At 36.4% G+C, this 20,992-nt stretch overlaps 1 protein-coding gene across 1 annotated transcript in view; it reads right to left on the reverse strand.

Annotated features, from left to right (window-relative positions):
* Positions 1-6,591: 6,591 nt before the first annotated feature.
* The window catches only part of TTC29 (tetratricopeptide repeat domain 29), a 236,176-nt gene continuing 221,775 nt past the window's right edge, over positions 6,592-20,992 (reverse strand). The window contains exons 10-11 of the mRNA XM_047090368.1: positions 6,906-6,972; positions 6,592-6,622 (exon numbers count right to left, since the gene is read on the reverse strand). Coding sequence (XP_046946324.1) covers positions 6,592-6,622; positions 6,906-6,972 — 98 coding nt within the window. The remainder of the gene's footprint in view (positions 6,623-6,905; positions 6,973-20,992) is intronic.

A 20,992-nucleotide genomic window follows, 5' to 3' on the forward strand; every position in this document is an offset into this window, starting at 1 on the left:
GAGATCACGACCTGAGCCGAAGTCGGAGGCTTAACCGACTGAGCCACCCAGGCGCCCCTCTCATGGCTGATCTTTTTAAATAGAGTGAGATTAGATGGTGTATTTTTAGTGAAAATGGTTAAGGAAACATTTTACATATAGTAGAAGAACCTTTTTTGTCTTCAATGTTTTTTGTCATTAAAACACATACCCACAGCATGTAGTCCTGCATGTGGAAAAAATTGAACCAATACAGATGTATAAAAAATAAAATCGGGGCACCTGGGTGGCTCAGTCAGTTAAATGTCCAACTCTTTGGCTCAGGTCATGATTTCACGGCTTGTGAGTTCAAGCCCCGTGTTGGGCTATGTGCTGATAGTGCCGAGCCTGCTTGGGATTCTTTTTCTCTCCCTATCTGCCCCTCCCCTGCTCCTGCTTGCTCTCTCTCTGTCTCAAAATAAATACATAAACTTAAAAAATAAAATAAAATAAAATAATTCTGGTTTCCCATTCCCTAGAGAAAATTGCAGTTCACATTTGGGTGTAAATCACTTAAGACCTTTTTCTACACTTATACGTATATACATAACCACAAATATACACAACTATATTTAAATAACAGTGTGATCAGGCTGAATTTACTCAATAGCCACATCTCCTTTTTATTTTTATTTTTAAGTCCAATTTATTGAGTTACAATTTATGTAGTAAAATTCATCCTCATGTATACAGTATCCTCATGTATACACTACTCCACTACATTTGAGTAGTGTATATGGTTGTACAATGACCACTAACGTCAAGATACAGAACATTTCCATAGCCCCCAAAGTTCCCTCATATCCTTTTACAGTCACTTCCCTTCCTCTACCCTCAGCTCATGGCAATCATCCATCTGATTTTTGTTCTGCAGTGTTGGCTTTTCCAGAATGTTATATAAATGCAATTTTTGTGATTGGCTTCTTTCTTTTAGCATAATGCTTTTGAAATTCATCTTGTTATATGTGTCAACAGTTGCTTTCATTTTATTGCTGAGCTGTATTTCATTTTATAGAATATGCCACCATTTGTTTACTCCCCAGTAGATGGATATTTTGGTTCTTTCCAGTTTGGGGCCATTATGAATACAACTGCTATAAATATTCACAGATAGGTCTTTGTACAGATTTATGTTTTCACTTCTTTTGGGTAAATAACAGAGTGGGGTGCTGGGTCATATGGTGTGGTTTAAATTTATAAGGAACTACTAAACAGCTGTACAATTTTGCATTTCCATTAGTGATTTTGAGAGTTCTAGTTGCTCCACATCTTTACAACACTTGGAATTGTCAGACTTTTAAACTGCAGCCATTTTCCTTGGCATGTAGTATGATATCTGTTGTGGTGTCCATTTGCAATTCTCTAATAATTAATGATGTTGAGGATCTTTTCATGTGCTTATTTGCTATGTATCTTCTTTGGTGAAATGTCCGTTCAAATCTTTTGCCTCTTACATTTCATTCTTTGTCTCAATGAGTTATGAGTTCTTTATATATTTTTGATATTAGTCCTTATCAGACATATTTTTCAAATATTTTCTTCCAGTTTGTGATTTGTCTTTTTTTAAAGAACTTTTTAATTTTTATTCCAATTTTACTGACATATAATTGACATATAACATTGTATTCATTTTAAGGGATGATATAATGATTTGATATATGTATGTATATATTGCAAAATGATTACCACAGTAAGTTTATTTACCATCCATCACCTCACAAATTTACAAATTTGTTTTACCCCTTGTGATGAGAACTTTTAAGATCTCTGTTAGAAACTTTCAAATATACAATATAGCATTGGTAACTATAGTCACTATGTTGAGGATTTTTGCATCTATATTCATAAGGGATATTAGTCTGTAATTTTCTTTTCTTCTAGTGTCTTTGGTTTTGGTAACAGGGTAATTAATGCTGGTCTTGTACAAGGAACTAGTTCCCTCCTATTCTATTTTTTGGAAGAGTTTGAGAAGTATTGATCTTAATTCCTTTAAAAATATTTGGTAGAGGTTTGCCTGGGTGGTTCAGTCAGTTAAGAATCCAACTCTTGATTCAACTCAGGTCATAATCTCACGGTCATGAGACTGAGCCCTGCGTCCAGGTTCATTCTGGGCATGAGACCTGCTTGAGATTCTCTCTCTCCCTCTCCCTCTATCCTCAAAAAAATTATTGTGTTGAAATCATCAGTGAAGCCATCAGTCCTGGGATTTTATTTGTTGGGAGGTTTTTGACTACTGATTCAATCTCCTTACAAGTAATTACTAGTAAAATACTAGTAATAAATACTAGTAACTAGTCTTTTAAGTAGCTACTACTGCTCTATTCAGAATTTGTATTTCATGATTCAGTATTGGTAGGTTGTATGTTTCTAGGTATTTCTCCATGTCTTCTAAGTTGTCCAATTTGTTGGTGTATAATTGTTTACAGTGGTTTCTTATGATCCTTTGTATTTCTGTTTTCCATTGTAACATCTACTCTGTCATTTCTAGTTTTGTTTGAGTCCTCTTCCTTTATTCTTGATGAGTCTACCTAAAGGTTTGTCTATTTTATTTTTTAAAAAAAAACAGCTCTTATTTTCATTCATCTTTTCTACTGTCTTTTTCGTCTGTATTTCATTTATTGCCACTCTGATCTTCGTTACTTCATTCCTTCTAGTAACTTTGGACTTAATTTCTTTTTCTAGTTCCTTGAGGTATAAAGTTAGGTTCTTTATTTGAGATCTTTTTTTCCCTCTTAATATAGGCATTTATCACTTTGAGATTCCCTTTTAGAACTGCTTTTACTGCATCCCTTAAGTTTTGGTGTGTTGTATTTCCATTTTCATTTGTCTCAAGGTATTTTTAAAATTTCTTTGATTAGCCTGTTGACCGATTGGTGGTTCAGTAGCAGGTTGTTTAGTCTCCCCATATTTGTGATTTTTCCAGTTTTCTTCTTGTAGTTGATTTCTAGTTTTATACCATTGTGGGTGGAAAGGATGCTCAATATATTCTCAACCTGAAATTTTTAAAGATGTGTTTTGTGGCCTAATATATGATCTATCCTGGAGAACGTTCCATGTGTACTCTGTTTCTTTTGGATGAAATGTTCTGGATATGTCTAAGTCCATCTGGTCTAATGTGTCATTTAAGGCCAATGTTTCCTTATTGATTTTCTGTCTTGATCTATTGATGCCAGTGAGAGTATTAAAGTTCCCTACTATTATTGTATTGCTGTCGATTTCTCCCTTTAGGTCTGTTAATATTTGCTTTCTATATTTAGGGGTTCTATGTTGGGTGCATAAACATTAACAAATGTTATATCTTGTTGGATTGTCTCCTTTATTACTATATAATGTCTTTCACCTCTTATTACAGTCTTTGACTTAAAGCCTATTTTGTCTCATATAAATAAAGCTATCTTACCTTTCTTTTGGTTTCCATTTTTATGTAATATGCTTTCCCATCCCTTCACTTGCAGTCTCGTGTATCTTTAAAGCTGAAGAGAGTCTCTTGTAGATGACAATAGTTGGGTCTTTTTTTCTTTTTTTAATCCACTGAGCCACTTGATGTCGTTTGATTGGAGTATTTAGTTCATTTACATTTAAAATAAGTATTGATGGCTTGGACTTTTTGCCACTTTTAAACTTGTTTTCTGGCTGCTTTGTAATTCCTATGTTTCTTTCTTCTCTTGCTCTCTTCCTTGTGATTTGATGATTTTCTGTAGTGTTATGCTCATATTCCTTTATGTTTTGTGTAACTACTATAGGCTTTTGCTTTGTGGTTACCATCAAGCTTACATAAAATATATTTATAACAATTTATTTTAATATGATAAGAACTTATATTCCAATGGTATGCTCTGTCCTTTTTCTTACTAGATTATCTTTTTCTTTTTTTCCCCCTTCCTCCTCATCTTCTCCTTCATTAATCTTTTTTCATAAATTATTTGTGTTTTATGGGCATTAGTTGTTTTGATTGTTGTTGCAAATTCTTCTGCTCTGTCATTGGGCTTTTAATTTTGTTTAGTGACCTTTTCACTGTATGAATATTTTAATGTAATCACATATGTTGTAGTCATTGTTAATTCTGCACCTGACTTTGATTTCTTAATTAGGAAGGCATTCCGCAACCCAAAATTAGAAACACAATCCTGTTGTATATGATAAATATACATATTTATCATATATTATATCATATATATCATATTATATATATCATATGTTCTGTATGATTCCATATATTTATAATCAGATAATGTAAGATGGGAAACACATTATAGATTTTGTTCCTATATAGAAAACCAGGGTTTTTGGGGTGCCTGGGTGGCTTAGTCGATAAAGCGTCCGACTTCGGCTCAGGTCATGATCTCAGTTCATGAGTTCGAGGCCCACATCAGGCTCTGTGCTGACAGCTCAGAGCCTGGAGCCTGCTTTGGACTCTGTGTCTCCCTCTCTCTCTGTCACCTGCTCACACTCTGTCACCTGCTCACACTCTGTCTCTGTCTCAAAAACATTAAAATTTTTTTTTTTTACAAAACCATGGGTTTCAGTACATTTATTATGGTAAAGACACATTAGGGGAGAGGCCTAAGACTGAAGGATTTTCCTAATCTTTTATAATAGACATGGATACATTTTATTATGCAGTTCATCTTTGAACAAGGTAGGGGTTAGGAGCACCAATTCCCTGCACAGTTAAAATCCACATATAATTTTGACTCCCCCAAAACTTAACTACTAATAGCCTAATGTTGACCGGAAGCCTTACTGATAACATAAAACAGTTGATTAATACATATTTTGTATATGTATTATATACTGTATTCTTACAATGACAGAGTAAACAAAGTGTTAAGAAAACCACAAGGAAGACAAAACATAGTACTGTACTATATTTATATAAAAAATACATACATGTATAAGTGGACCTACACAGTTCAAACCTGTGTTGTTCAAGGGTCAACTATATCCTATCAGCCAAAAGTATCATAAAATATAGTTCTACACAATGTAATGTTATCATAGTGTTAAGAAACATATATTTGGTTTTTGTCCCCGATTCCTGGCACAGAGCTCCTTATGTAATACAATAAATTAAAATTTGGTTAAAGGTGAAAGGAATATCTTTTGTTACAATATTTGGTTTTTGTCCCCAGGTCCTGAAATAGCTCTGGAATGATAAAGGTGAAAGGATCATCTTTTGCTATTTATAACAAGCCCCTTTCATCTACACCAGAGTTTAATGAGGTGACTTTTGCAAAGCCCTTAAGGATGGGGTCTTGTTGCCAGGGAAGCCAACCATGTGATTAGAGTTTAGAAACTTTCAGCCCTATCATCTGACCTTTGGGGAGGGAGAGGGGCTGGAGACTGACTTAATCAATCATACCTATGTTATGAAGACTCCATAAAAACCCCAACTGAAAGGATTTGGGGGAGCTTCTGGGTTGGTGAATGTATAGAGGTGCTAGGAGGGTTGATGTACCCAGGAAGGGCTGAAAGCTCCACCCCCTCCCCCATACCTTGCCAATGTATCTCTTCTAGTTGGCTCCTTATCTGTATCTTTTATTATATTCTTCATAATAAACTGGCAACGTAAGTATCTGTTTCTCTGAATTCTGTGAGCTGATATAGCAAATTATTGAAGTCAAGGAGGGGGTTGTGGGAATTCCCAGGATGTAGCCAAGCCAGTCAGAAGTAGAAGTGACACCTTGGGACTTGTGACTAGCATTTGAGGTGGGAAACATCCTTGTAGAACTGATCCCTTAATCTAGGATCTGTGCTAACTTCTGGCAGTTAGTGTCAGAATTGAGTTAAAGTGTAAGGCACCCAGTCAGTATCTGCTGAGAATTAGAAAATTGCTTAGTGTGTAAAACCTCATGCATTTGGTGTCACAAGTGGTGTGAGTAGAGGAAATAGATGTTTCTTTTACAAGTAAAGCACTGTTTCAAACAGTGCTTATCAATATAAGTCTTTATTGATTATAATCTTTCAATTATGTTGAAATTTCTTCCTGAAAATTTAATAAACATTTCCCCATGTTTATTCAGTATAGATTTCCTTAAGTTTAAAATGATTTTCTCTGGGTACCTGGGTGGCTCATTCTGTTGAAAGTCTGACTCTTGATTGCGGCTCAGGTCATGATCCCAGGGTCATGAGATCGAGCCCTTTGTTGGGGTCTGCACTGAGTGTGGAGGCCTGCTTGAGATTCTCTCTCTCTCTGTGCCCCTCTCCCCCACTCGCACACTCTCTCTAAAAAAATTTTTTAAAGAAAAAATAAAATTATTTTCTCATTAGACACAAGCAAATTTGATTCTATAATTACACTTTTCTTGTGGAATAGTGGATAAGAGGAAAATTTATAGTTTGTTTTATGAATAATTGTTGATAGTTCTAAGCATTTGAGATACATTTTTTATTCTCATCAATTTTAGATTAAATTTGTAGTAGTATATTGCAATACAAAATCCAATCTAAATATAGTCATAGTTTTATTATAACTTTATCTGTATTATTTGTAACATACTCCTATGACAGTTATCAAACACAAAGGTGACATGATAAATTTCTTCTTGCTTTGTTGCTGAGTCAAAAGCTGGTTTAAGTCTCATTTTTTCGATTATCTGGAAATCTGAAATACATAAATTACAAAATTTAATCTTATATTGGGGCAGAAAGTAAAAGACATTTGCTTGAAAGATATTTTGTTTTCTTTAATTTTCCAACATGGCTTAAAAGATGAAAAACACTTAACCTTATGTAACACTTAAAAGTAAATCTGTGATTTTTTTTAGACAGTGTTTCAGTATTATCAAGTACTAGATGAAATTATTCTTGTGTTTGGAGAATCAGTTTATGCTTAATATTTTGCCTAATGTATATGCAATAGAAACTTTTAACTTGGTTTATCTTACCCATTGAGTTCTTCCGAATTCTCTGGGATTTGATACAAACTTTCCATTGTGGGTTTTCTAGATCCTCCTACAGGAAAAAAGATGTGTAAATTTAATGGTTTATCACAAATATAATTTACAGTTATATTGAGCTTGAACCTGGGAGTCTCTTTTCAGAGATACCTATCCTGGTCACTTGAATGATCAAAGTGAATGTATTACTTGTGTCACCAGGGCAGATTATATTAGTCAAAGATAGCCACAATATCTCCCACTTTACATGTTTCTCAACAATATGATCTTCAAGTGGTGGAATCTAATTCACCTTCTCTTGAAATTGGGCTAGGCTCTGGACCCTTTTGTAATCATTAGAATGTGGAGAGAGTGGCTTCATGATTTCTGAGGTGAGGTCAGAAAAGGCTGTGCAGCTTCCTCCTGGTTTGCTCAGGGTGCTTGCTTTGGAGGAAGCCAGTCACCATATAAAAAACCCTACCATCCTGCCATCCTGGAGAGACCACATAGAAGATGCTCCAGTTGACCTTTCCAGCTGAGTCCAAACTTCCAGCCATCCCTCCAAGGCTCCAGTCTGTGAGGAAAGCTGTCTTGGATCCTTCAAACTAGCCTGTCAGCTGAGCACCACCATCGGGTGACCGCAACTCATGTCTAGCCAAACCATGGTTGAATTCCTAATCCACAGAATTCTTGTGATACATAAAATGGCAACTGGAATAGCCACCTTTTGGGGGACAAAATGACTTGTTAGAACAATACTCAAAAGGAAAATTAATTTAGATAGCAATATAAAGTATCCAAATAATTAAATCAGATACAGGAAATGTATACATATTAACAGGTGTGTTAATTTTTTATTGAACTTTCATATCTGCCCTTCAACTTTTGAGTTGAATCCATTGGGACTAATCCAATAATATGCTCTACATTCTTGCTTATCATAGCCTCCGACTCCAGGAGCCCTTTCATTTCCTGTATTCTATTCTATTCTATTTTCTTTTCTTTTTTTTTTAATTAAATAAAATGTTGATTTATTTTTGAGAGAGAGAGAGAGAGAGAGCGCAGGGGAGGGGTAGAGAAAGAGAGGGAGACACAGAATTTGAAGCAGGCTCCAGGCTCTGAGCTGTCCGCACAGAGCCCAACGTGGAGCTCAGACTCATGGACTGCGAGATCATGACCTGAGCTGAAGTCAGACGCTCAACCGACTGAGCCATCCAGGCTCTACCCCTGTATTCTATTTTCAGTAAGGCTCTATACATTTCCTATTTTGCCCCCATATGCTACCACAACTCCTGAAACATTTCCACTGTATCCTCATTCCATTTTCTGAAATTCTCTTTACTTTCTTGCTCTAACAGAAACATGGCTGCCCTCAAAGGACACTGCCAGCCCAGCAGACTTTTTTGTTTTTCTTTTTGTCAGTCTGGCTACCATTGGACCTGGAAATGGACAGATGTCCTCCTTACACTTTATTGTTCTCTTTCAGGACACTCACCTTCCTTCCTTCCTTCCCTTCCTAAAACTCAGTCATCAGTTTACACAACCAACTATTGTTGTGATCTACCCACAACTGGGATCATTCTCAGTTGATTTTATCATTGGCTTATTGTTACCTTGCTACTACTTTCTTAACTTAGCAATTTAAATGTACATGCAGAAGATTCTTCACCTTGGGTCCCAATTCCTTGAGCTCGGTTCTTTTTGAGCTGGTCCCACAGCCTACTGCAGCCATTGATTCCCATGGACATTTTTCGACTTTGCCAGTAGCAGTAACTTAGAGCCCCCCTCAAATTCAGTTGCCAGCATTCAACTACTTGACTTCTAGCTTTATCCTTTTAGATCACTCCCTCTAGTACCCCAACACCAGCAATTTTTCTACTTCCCTGGGACTTCCAATGCTGCCGTATTTTCATTGTTCCTCTCCATTTTGATGTCTTCTTTCCCTTCTTTATTTAACTTGAGTTCCATGATCATTCTCCCCCTTGCATATAGCCTGACTTCATTACCCTTTTCCCACTTTGTCATACTCACTTGACAAAACCATAACCCTAGATACATCCAACTGTCTCCCTATTCCTCTCCTGTACTATGTACAACCAGGCCTCACTTTAAATTAGGTGGACTTTTAATGCTTTCAGGTTATCCTATTAAGCATTCTTGGTCCATTCATTCTTCTACTCTCCTAGATGACTATTTAGCTCTTGCTTCTATTTTCTCAAACCTCTAATCCTGCAACTGGATCATTGTTTTCAGCTGATGATTTATTTTCTGGTTTCATGGAGGAAGTAAAAACCAATAGGAAGAAACTTCTACAAGCTCTGTGTTAACAGTCACTTACCTACTTGTTTTTGTTCTATATGCTCTATCTTACCTACTATGCTCCCATCTAAGGTTAACTCCATCTTCACTAGACTTCATCAGTTCTTGCCCACATAAGACATGGCTCCAGTAATTCCTTCTGTCTCCCACGTATCAAGGTTTTGTGTTTGTTTGTTTGGTTGGTTGGTTGGGGTTTTTTGTTTGTTTTTTGCTATTAGATCTTCCACATCAGCAAATAAATACTTAGTTGAAGCCAAATGACTGAATTCTTACCAGTGAAAGTAAATAAATGATACATACTGCTCCTGGGTCTGAGTGTTAGACAGTGAGGATTTATTCCCCATTAAATTTTTCCTTTTCTTTAATCTTAGACATAGCACCATTACCCCATGATTCAGTTTCTAACATGCAGACATTGACAATACTCTAAGCCAGTGGATCTCAGCTGGCAGTGATTTTGCCCCACAGGTGGCTTTTGAAAATGTCTGGGGACATTTTTGGTCATCACAACTCATAGGTGGAAGTGCTACAGGCATCCAGTGGATAGAGGCCAGGGATGCTTCTAAATATCCTACAATGGCCATGATAGCCATATTCCAGCCCCCTCAGCAACAAAAAAATCATCTAGCTCAAAATTTCAATAGTGCAAGATTGAGAAACCCTGCCTTAGGGGATGGTGGAGCAATAAAATGGAAGATCATGGTCCCCTAATTGCCTGTGGAGCTACCTTGTGAATCTAGACTGCTCACTTCAGGATTAAGGAAGAAACAAATTTGTGTATTCTTAACCTACCGTACTTTGGGGACTTTCTGTAATAGGAGCTGAGCTTTTACCTTAAGTAATATGTTTTTATCATTCTTTACCTTGGGCTTCTCAGTTTAATATTTTCTCAGTTTAATATTTTCCATTGCATCACAATATATAGAACATCCTAACCTCCTAATACCTATTTTATACTATCTAATGTCTTAAACTCAGCCTTCCCTTTGGTTTGTCAGGATGTAACATCTCTTAAACTGGGGAAATCTTTCCTGGATTTTCTGAGTTTAAAATTATGCCCGGTTTGTCGCAAATAATTCTTTAGCATTCACTCCCCAGATGTTGAAGAAAGATGATTTTTAGTGGGAATATTTCCCAAGTAGATTCTCTGAGAAGAATAGCTATATCTGTAGCTGTTCTTTTACTCAACTTTGGCCACAGTTGCCAGTTTAAATAAAAGACATCCACACACTCTCTGTGCTAGGAAACCTTAGCAATGATTAATTTATATAGGGGAACACCTGAACTCATCAGGTGTTCCGATATTTCTATTCATTTGCAATAAGGCAAACACCATGGGATTGTTTGTTCTTGGTTACACTGTTGCAAAAGCACTCATTTTGATTCCTAACCTAGGTTTTGTGCTGTGGGCTTGACTTCGAATGTGATTTGTGGTGTTTGATCATCTGTAAGACTTACAAGGAAGCTGGAAAAGTAGGACCAATATCACTCCCACAAGGAGATCAGAACCAATACAAAGTTGAGAGCATGATATTTGCTTATACTGTCTACCATTTCAGTAGAAACAGACACTTTTCTGTTAATAGTAGGCTCTCAAATGGTAGATTCCCTCAGGTGGGCAACAAAACAATCTTATTTATACCTCCACTTAGCCTATACTATACCAAAGAGCAATAGAGTAACTCAGCAAATGCTGAATTGCAATCAACCTACCATCCCATCCCTTTACTTGAAAACAATGGCCTATAATTTTCATATATTAGAGTACTGTATGTAAATGAGATTTCAAAAAATGTTACCAGTAGAGCAGTGCAAAATAAAATGGAGGAGACACTGGTAGTTTTGTGAATGAGAAGGTAAATGAGTTTTTATAATTTTGACATGACTAACATTTTTACTGGCCTTAGTCTAGAAAAGGGTAAATAATAACTCGTACATAAAGGTTGTGTCAGGGTTTATAGACTAGACCCCTGGTAATGGATTCAACCTTTCTACAACAAATCAAAAGTATTGTATGCTCACATGAATATACAGTGGTCATTACCTTAAATTTAAAACTCACTATAAGCAGCAAGCACATAGAGCAGCATATGAAGGCTGTATTGTATCAGTGTGGTCTGCAGAGAATTTCTTCATATGGTTTTTGCCTGGTTGAAATATATGTTGCAGTTCAAAGCTAAAGGGATTACTTCTGAATAGTCATCACAGAGGTTGATTACGTTCGTATATCATATTTAGCTGGACCCTGCAGGCTATTATTCCATTAGCTATGCTGGCCCTGCTATTGTCAAAAAGTTGATCACCTAATGTTAAAAGATTGTGCTTTCTGTTGATCTTATCAAAATGACTCAAAAGGTTTTGTTAAAAAATAAAACTCAGATTGCATTTTATGAGAGTGATTAAGAATAAATACTATGTATAAAAATGCCTATATCTTATGGGTGATCTTAGCATTATACCATTATTAATGATAAAATTATATTTTGCTTTAGTATTTCAGCACATTTTACTTAAAGTCATAGGTTTAATTTTAGTAGAAATAGTACTTCTTTCTTGCTGATAGTAGAGAGTGTCAGAAACTGAATTCTGCAAAGGGAACAAAGTGTCTCCTTCCATGTACTCAAATCATATAAAATTAACACCATGGAAGTAATCTCAGTATAGCAATATTAATATGATAGTACATTCACAATGTAAACTAATTACAACATGGTTTTACAAAGCAACTGTACTGAGGAGAAAAGTATTTTGTTTGGAGGAATATGCATATATATGGAAAATTTGTCATTTACGTTTGATAATCAGAAAATCACTTCAAATAATATTTTAACTATTTATTCTTTAAACAACGGTTGGGTAGTTTCATTTATTTAGTCACAATAGCTGAAAAAATTTAAAGAAATGAGCTAAATATCTATCTGTAAAAATCCTGAATCCCATTACCAATATAAGGTATATTTCAATAAGCTTGACTTTTCACCTATGTTATTGTGAATTAGCTACAGATTAGTAAGCAAACGAAAGTGTTTTCTTGACAAAAATACTGACAGGTATGGTTTTATTATTTAAAATAATCTATAAAAAATTTTCATTAGAATCACATTACCAAAGCTATCTTTGGGGAACAAAGATGATTTTGAAGCTATCTCAATGAACAGCTAGTTTTTGAATTATGCTCCTAGAAGTGTTGAGGGATTGGCACAGAGTCATGTATCCTTTTTGGCATGGTCCTCCTTGTAACTGATGGTGTGTAAAATGGCTGGTCAGGGATACAGCCTGTGGTCCTGGAGCACAGCCAGACACTAATTTCAGCCTCATTAGCATTGTTCTCTAATCAACTGAACTTTTCAGCAAGTGGAAGTTTCCTAATATTTCTTGTACTTGCTTGTCTTCAGCCACCCCAGTTGATACAATAGAGAAGGAGAGGGCATCAGTCGGGAGGAAACAGATGGCACATTCAACTGGGATTTGGAAGAGACTTTAATGAAGGGACCACTGGGAGATGAGGGCAGGGCTAAGAACTGACAAGGGATGAGGCACCCAGTGCCTCATAATAAAGGGATGCCATACCTTTCCCTGGGACTGAAAGGTAAAGGGGAAGAGGATGTTATTGCACCCTGAGTGAGAAATGGAGATTTAAGAAAAGGGGTCTCCCAATAGAAGCTAGAAGCAGCAGCTGTAGAGTATCACAGCTGTCAGAACTGAGCCTCAGTTCAGTTCCTCAGAACAGAGGAACAATTTCCTGACCTCTCCACCTTCCTAACCTCTGATTTCCTGCTGGTGATGCCCTTTGGATAAATCCAAACCAGGAAGCTAGAAGGCAAGTGAAGTTGTGAGATGTAGTCTGAAGTCAGTCTTCCAAGGACACAGAACAGATAAAGTGGGAGAATGAGTCTTGAGGTGTGTGTGGGCATGTGGCAAATAGCATCTAATAATCCCATGTGCAAATGTCATCAATGTAGTCATGTGAAGCATGATTGCAGTGTCAGCATATTGATGTTAGTATATGACTTGGTGCTTTTTTCCTTCCCTTTCCTTTCCACTTTCTCTCCTCCCCTGGATTTTTGGTAATATTGGCTTGTCATTCATGGCACTTCTCATCTTATAGTTGTGTAAAAAATTCTATGAACCAGAGTTACTGGTTCATGTTACCATGAACAGAGTTACTCACTCTACCAAAAAACATGTGCGTTTCTTGGCAATACTTTCCTATTTTTTGTTAGTAAACCAAAAGATAATCTGTTCTGTGTTTTGAAGTAGAAAATCATGATATGGTTATTGTATACCTGGTGAAGAAAAAGTCAAGATATTAACTTTGAAGGCAGGAGGCTTCTTACAAGTTTGGGCATATTCTCTAAAGTGTCAAAAAGTGAGATGTGTTCTTTCATTTGCAGGTTCTGGTATATAGTAATTCCCTTTCCAAAGGCATTTGTTAATATTTGAAGCTTGTTAAAATTTATACAAGGATCAAGTGTATATTCTAACTCAAAATTATAGGTTCTTTTCTCCTAACGCTATTTTAAATCAACGGAATGGAGCTAGACCTTGGTGAAGCACTGAAGTTACCATGTTGACACAGACTTATACTGAATTTCTTCTTCTGGATATCTGAACTTTTAATGAAAGTATCTGATTCAGGTGTATCAGCCTGTATGGACACTAAATACTTTTTTTTTAATATTTATTTTTGAAAGAAAGAGAGAGCATGCACACATGCAGGGAGGGAGAGGCAGAGAGAAAGGGAGACAGGATCTGAAGCAGGCTCTGTGCTGACAGCAGAGAGCCCAATGGGGGGTTTGAACTCACAAACCATCAGATCATGATCTGAGCCGAAGTCAGATGCTTAACTGGCTGAGCCACTCAGGTGCCCCTAAATATTTTCTCAAGATAAACACAGTGCTGATGTCTTCAAACAGTTCTTTTTATTTCTCCTATTGATACTACATTACAAATCTAACATTTTCCCCCCTATGGAGTATGGAGTAACAGAAATCACAGTATCTTCTTTCCCCACCAATAATATGAAGCCATGATTTTGAAGATACTAGACATCAGACAACAAAACCCAGTGACACCTGAGAGACAGGAAACGATATGAACCCTACAACTGCTCAGCCTACTGTCTTGAGTATGTTTCCATGCCATAACTTAGAGAGGGGGAACTCAGGAAGAGCTCAGTGGGCTCCTTTAGTTGAGGAGATGGTGCTGAGAGAGTCTGGGGAAACCAAGGCCACAAGAGTTAGCAACTAGTGTGCTGTAGAGGAGACAGCTGCATACAGTGAGAATTCTGGAGGTATACAGAGGCTGCCCTGGAGGATTTATCAAAGTACAGATCAGAGCATATACGTAAGGAAATTACCCATGGCTGGGGAAGGAACAACCCAAAAGGACAGGAATGACAGTACACAGTGTGTTCACAAAAGGCTAGGAATGCTACCTGTTATCACCAGCCAGACTGGGAAATCTCATAATTCATGGGGCAGTGGGCATAGTACTCAGAAGGGTCTTGCCTCAGAGGTGGGGAAAAATATCCCTATATTTAATCTTTCTCTGACCCCACCCAATAGATCACAAAGGCAATACCTGGGAACTTTATTGCATCTCAGAACAAAGCTTGAGGATATTCATGAGAATACAAAACTGACTAGTACCAAAAAAGGATACCATTTATAGTATCTGGCATTTATTTATTTATTTATTATTTATTTATCTTTATCTAATTGGCTTTATTAAATGATTCATGAATGGGCAGCATCCCATCTAGCAAGTAGAGGGGAGGGAGGACCTTCCACAAAATGGAAGGTTTTTAATAGAAGGAGAGTGGGGCAAGAAAGTTATAAGCAAAAGAAAAGAAAGGACTGTTGCAGGCCAAGTCACTTTCCCTGAAGGGTAAGAGCAAGGAGTCTTAGGCAGATTACCTCAACTTTCTTTTGGCAGGCAGAAAGGGCCCATGTAACAAATTTCTTCATTGGTGCTTATCAGAAAATTCCTGATCAACAGGTTATAATTTATATTTGTGGAGGAAGTTGAAACTGCCTGGATTTAGTAACTTGGCCTGACTCAAGTGACACTATTTTGTGTCTGTTTTTTTTTTGTTTTGTTTTTTTTTGTTTTTTTTTGTTTTTTTTTTTGCGACTCTGAGCTGGGCCTGTTGTTTTTGTTTTTGTTTTTGTTTTAACAGGTCCCCTCTTTTGATCAGACTCTCAATTTACCAGAAAGGAATGTGATCAAAATTTAAGGCACACAACATCTGGCATTTAATAAGAAATTACAGAACATGCAAAAAAAAGCATAACGAGGAGAAGAATCAGCCAATCAGAAATAACCTAAAACTGACACTGTTGTTAGGATTTGGAACAAAGACATAACTGTTATTTGGAACAAAGACATAACTCTTATCTTATCTTATCTATTTTTATTTTATTTTTGAGTGAAAGAGAGACAGAGCATGAGTGGGGGAGAGGCAGAGAGAGAGGGAGACACAGAATCCAAAGCAGGCTCCAGGCTCTGAGCTGTCAGCACAGAGCCCCACGAGGGGCTCAAACCCAGGAACTGTGAGATCATGACCGAGCTGAAGCAGGCATTCAACTGACTGAGCCACCCAGGTGCCCCAGACATACTGTATTTTAGACATTAAAAATGTTAAATGGATACATGGATGGTATAATAAAAATCAATTAGTGAAACTGAAGACAGAGCAGTAGAGACTACCCAAGCAAAACAAAGAGAGGCACATAATTAAAAAGATAAGAAGAATATCATAGAGTTGCAGGAAAGTTTCGGGTAGCCCTTTATAAACGTTACTGAGGTTCTGGAAGGAGATGGGTAAAGAACTGAAAAATATTTTAAGAAATTACAGCTGAAATTTTTTCTAAACTTGATGAATGCCACAAACCCAGAGATCTAAGTAGTTCAACAAACTCTAAGCTCAAGAAACTTAGAGTACTAAAAGAAAAATAACCTGTCAAGCCCAGAATCCCATACCCAGTAAAAATATATTTCAACAATGAAGACAAAATGAAGACTTTTAAGACAGACAAGAGCTGAAGCAATTCATCAGCAGCAGATTGCACTGTAAGAAGTGATAAAATCCTTAGAGGGAAAATGACACCAGATGGAAATTTGGACCTATGCTAAGGAATGAAGAATGTTAGATATGGCAAGTAAAAGATGAAAGATTTTTTGTAATTACTAAATTTCTTCAAATAATATTTGACAGGATAAAAATTATAACAACGTAGTGTGGGATTTACAATATATGTAAAAGTGTAATATATGTAAAAGTATAATGTATGACAACAATAGTGGAAAGTCTGAGTGGGGGGGGAGAAACAAAGGTATATTATCATAAAATTCTTATACTATGTGTTAAATTGTCCACTGTCACCTGAAGGTAGACTCTGACAAATTAAAGATGTGAGCTGGTCATTACTATTTTTTTTCCTGGTTGTGGATTTTTTAAATTGTTCTAATATATACAAAATATAAATTTTATCATGTTAACCATTTTTAAATGTGCAATTCAGTGGCATTAAATGCATTCACAATATTGTGAAACCATAACCATGATCCATTTTGATAACATTTCAACATCCCTAACAGAAATTCAGTATCTATTAAACAATTCCCCGTTCTTCCCACCCTGCTGTTCTTGGTAACCTCTGTTCTACTGTCTATAGCTTTGCCTCATATAAGTGGAATCATACAATATTTGTTCTTTTTTGGTCTGGCTTATTTTACTTGCATAATGTTTTCAATATTCATTCATGTTGTAGCCTGTGTCAGAATCTCATTCTTTTTTTAAGGCTGAATAATATTTCATTAAATGTATATGCTGTATTCTGTTTGTTCTTCTGTTGATGGACATTGGGTTGTTTACAGCTTTTGGCTATTGTCAATAATTCTGCTATGAACATTGGTGTACAAATATATGTTTAAGTCCTTGCTTTTAATTTATTTGGGTATGTACCTAGAAGTAGAATTGCTGGATCATATAGTAATTGTATGTTTAACTTTTTGAGGCACTACCAGACTGCTTTCACAGCATCTGCACTGTTTTTACATTCCTACAAGCAATGCCCAAGAGTTCTAATATCTCCAGGTCCTTGCCAACACTTGCTATTTTCCATTATTTTGATAATAGTCATCCTAATAAGTGTGAAGTGATAACTCATTTTGGGTTTTGATTTGCATTTCTCTGATAACTAGTGATGTGGAGCATCTTTTCATGTGCTTACTGGCCATTTGCATATCTTCTTTGGTGAAATGTCTATTCAAGTCCTTTGCCCAATTTTTAATTGGGTTGTTTGGGGTTTTTCTTGCTGATTTGTTCTTTATATATTCTCGATATCCAAACCTTATCATCTATATGATTTGCAAATATTTTCTCCCATTCTGTGTGTTGCCTTTTCCCTTTTTTGATAGTGTCCTTTGATGCACAAAAGTTCAAAATTTTGATGGATTCCCATTTATTCTTTTTTTTTTGTCTGTGCTCTTGGTGTCAAAATCAAGAGATTATTGCCAAATCCAATGTTGAAAGGACTACCCCTATATTTTCTTCTAAGAGATTTACAGTTTTAGCTCCTATATTTGCATCTTTGATCTAGGTTGTGTTAATTTGTGTATATACTGTGAGGTAAAGGTCCACTTTCATTGTTTTCTTTTGTATGTCGATAACTAGTTTTCCCAGGCTGATATGTTGAAAAGACTGTTCTTTCCCTACGGAATAGTTTTTGAGCTATTGTCCCAAATCAATTTACCATATACATATGAGGGTTGATTTCTAATTTGCCAGTTCCATCCCATCAGTTTATGTGTCTGACCTTAAGGCCAGTACCATCCTGTTTTGATTACTGTAGCTTTGTAGTAAACTTTGAAATAGGCAAGTGTAAATCCTCCAACTTTGTTCTACTTTTTCAAGCTTATTTTGGCTATTCAGGGTCCCTTTCAATTGAATATGAACTTGAAGACTGCTTTTTCCATTCCTGCAAGAAGTTTGTTGGAATTTTGAAAGGGATTGCATAGAATTTGTATATCATTCTGGGTAGTACTGCCATGTTAATATAAGTCTTCCAATCTATTAACATGGGATGTGTTTCCATTTATTTATGTCTTTTTAGATTTCTTTCATCAATGTTTTATAGTTTTCAGTGTGTAAGTGTTTCATTTCCTTGGTTAAATTTGTTCCTGGGTAATTTTTTCTTTTGGATGCTATTGTAAGTGGATTTTTTTCTTAATCTCATTTCAGATTTTCCACTGCTGGTTTATAGAAATATAACTGTTTTTATGTGTTGGTCTTGTAATCCTGCAACTTTGCCACATTTGTGTACCAGCTCTAGATTTTTTTTGAGTTTTTAAAAATTTCCTTGGGATTTTCTATGTTTAGAATCATGTCATCTACAAGTAGGGATGGTTTTGCTTTTTCCTTTCCAATTTAGATACCTTTTTCTTGACTAATTACTCTGGCTAGAACTTCCAGTCCCATCCCACTTTGTACATCATTTTGATCAGGTTTCAAAATCCTGTGAGAAAAGATCCAATTTGCCTTATACATGGACCTTATGTGCCCATCCCTTGGCCCTTTAGCTTAAGGGATTTTGATTACTAAGATGTATATATGGAGAAGGAGTTATTCTATCAGATGAGATTATGGCACTAGTACCAAAGAAAGAGAGACCAACGCTCAGTAGCCAACAAACAAACAACTGTTGGCTCCAAGGCCCTGTGTGGTCACAATCAGTTGTGACCAAAACACAGGCCTCATGATTTTTAGGCTTATATCTTTGTCCAGTGTGCTAGCAGTTCTTTGTTACATTTTAATCACAAATTAATTTTCTTAGAATGCTCAGTTCAATAGGTTTGAATTTTCACTGTTACCACTGACACAGTTTAGGTTATTATTATTATTATTATTGAGGTAAAATGGGTATATAACGTTATATGAGCTTCAGGTGTACAACATAATAATTCAATATTTGCATATGTTACAAATGATCACCACTATAAGTCTAGTTACCGTTTGTCATCATATAATTGACCCCCTTTGCCCTTTTTGCCTGCCTCAACTGCTCTCTCTGATAACCAGCAGTCTGTCCTCTGTATCTATGAATTTTGTTTTTTTTGATTCCGCATATAAGTGAAATCATACAATATTTGTCTTTCTCTACCTTATTTCACTTAGCATAATACTCTCAAAGTCCATTCACATTATTGCATATGGCAAGATTTCCTCTTTTTTTTTTTTTTTTTGACGTTTATTCATCTTGAGACAGAGACAGAGTACAAGTGGGGAAGGGGCAGAGAGGGAGACACAGAATCCAAAGGGCTTCAGGCTCTGAGCTGTCAGCACAGAGCCCGATGTGGGGCTTGACCCCACAAACCAAGCCAATCATGACCTGAGCTGAACTCAGATGCTTAACTGACAGAGTCACCCAAGTGCCCCAAGATTTACTTGTTTTTAATGAATGAGTAGTATTCCATTGTGTATATATACCACAGCTTCTTTACCCATTCATCTATTGATGGACATTTAGGTTGTTTCCACGTGTTGGCTATTGTAAGTAATGATGTAAGTAATGTAATTGTAAGTAAGTAATGATGCAATGTAAGTAATGATGCAATGAATATAGGGGTGCAGATATCTTTTCGATTTAGTGTTTTCATTTACTTCAATAAAAACCCAGAAGTGGAATAACTGGATCATGTAGTAGTTCTATTTTTAATTTTTTGAGGAACCTCCATACTGTTTTCTATAGTGGCTGTACCTATCTACATTCCCGCCAACAGTGCACAAGCGTTCCTTTTTCTCCACAACCTCTCCAACACTTGTTATTGCTTGTCTTTTGATAATAACTATTCTGATAAGTATGAGATGATATCTCATTGTGGTTTTGATTTGCATTTCCTTAGCGCTTAGTGATGTTGAGCACCTTTTCACGTGCCATTTCATGTGCCATGGCCACCTGTATGTCTTTTTTGGAAAACTGTCAATCCAGATTCTCTGCCTGTATTTTAATCAGATTTTTGTTGTTATTTGTGGGAGATGCAGGAGAGAAGCATCAAAGGAAAAGACTTCAAAAGGGAAGGGCTGGAAAAGGTGAAAGGCCTTAGGGCATGTTTACACAGCTGAATGTGGCTGCAGCTTGCAAGGACTGCCTACAGCCTTTAACTTTGTCTGGGCTGGATCCTCCTTCACACCCGACCCTTCCTAGTGTTATAGAAACCAATTAACTCGAAATTCAACCTTGAAAAACTAAACCATTAGATTGATTAACACACTTACCTTACTTTATGCACATAGTCTTTAGCAATTATCCTAATAAAAAGAAGCTTCAATCTGGGGTCGGGGCCTCATTCCCACTGAGTATGAGGACCTTCACTTAACTGCACTTTGTAGACTCATCTTTTGCAACTCCGGTCATACTTCCTGCTACAGTTATCGAGTTGTATGAATTGTTATATATTTTGAATACTAGTCCCTTATTGGATATATGATCTGCAAATATCTTCCCCATTCAGAAGGTTGCCTTTATATTTTGTTGATGATTTCTTTTGCTGGGGTTTGATGTAGTCCCAATCATTTATTTTTGCTTTTGTTGCCATTGCTTTTGGAGTCAGATCCAACAATGTCAAGGAGCTTACCATCTATTATAGTTCCTAGTCTTATATTCAAGTCTTTAGCCCACTTTAATTTTTGTATGGTATAAGATAGTGGTCCAGTTTCATTCTTTTGCATATGGCTGTGCATATGGCTGTCCAGTTTTCCCAACAGCATTTAT

The sequence above is a fragment of the Lynx rufus genome, unplaced genomic scaffold, assembly GCF_022079265.1.
Source record: "Lynx rufus isolate CCGP_SWC_20201006 ecotype Redwood Valley unplaced genomic scaffold, mLynRuf1.p SCAF_3, whole genome shotgun sequence".
In the NCBI taxonomy this organism is placed as follows: domain Eukaryota; kingdom Metazoa; phylum Chordata; class Mammalia; order Carnivora; family Felidae; genus Lynx; species Lynx rufus.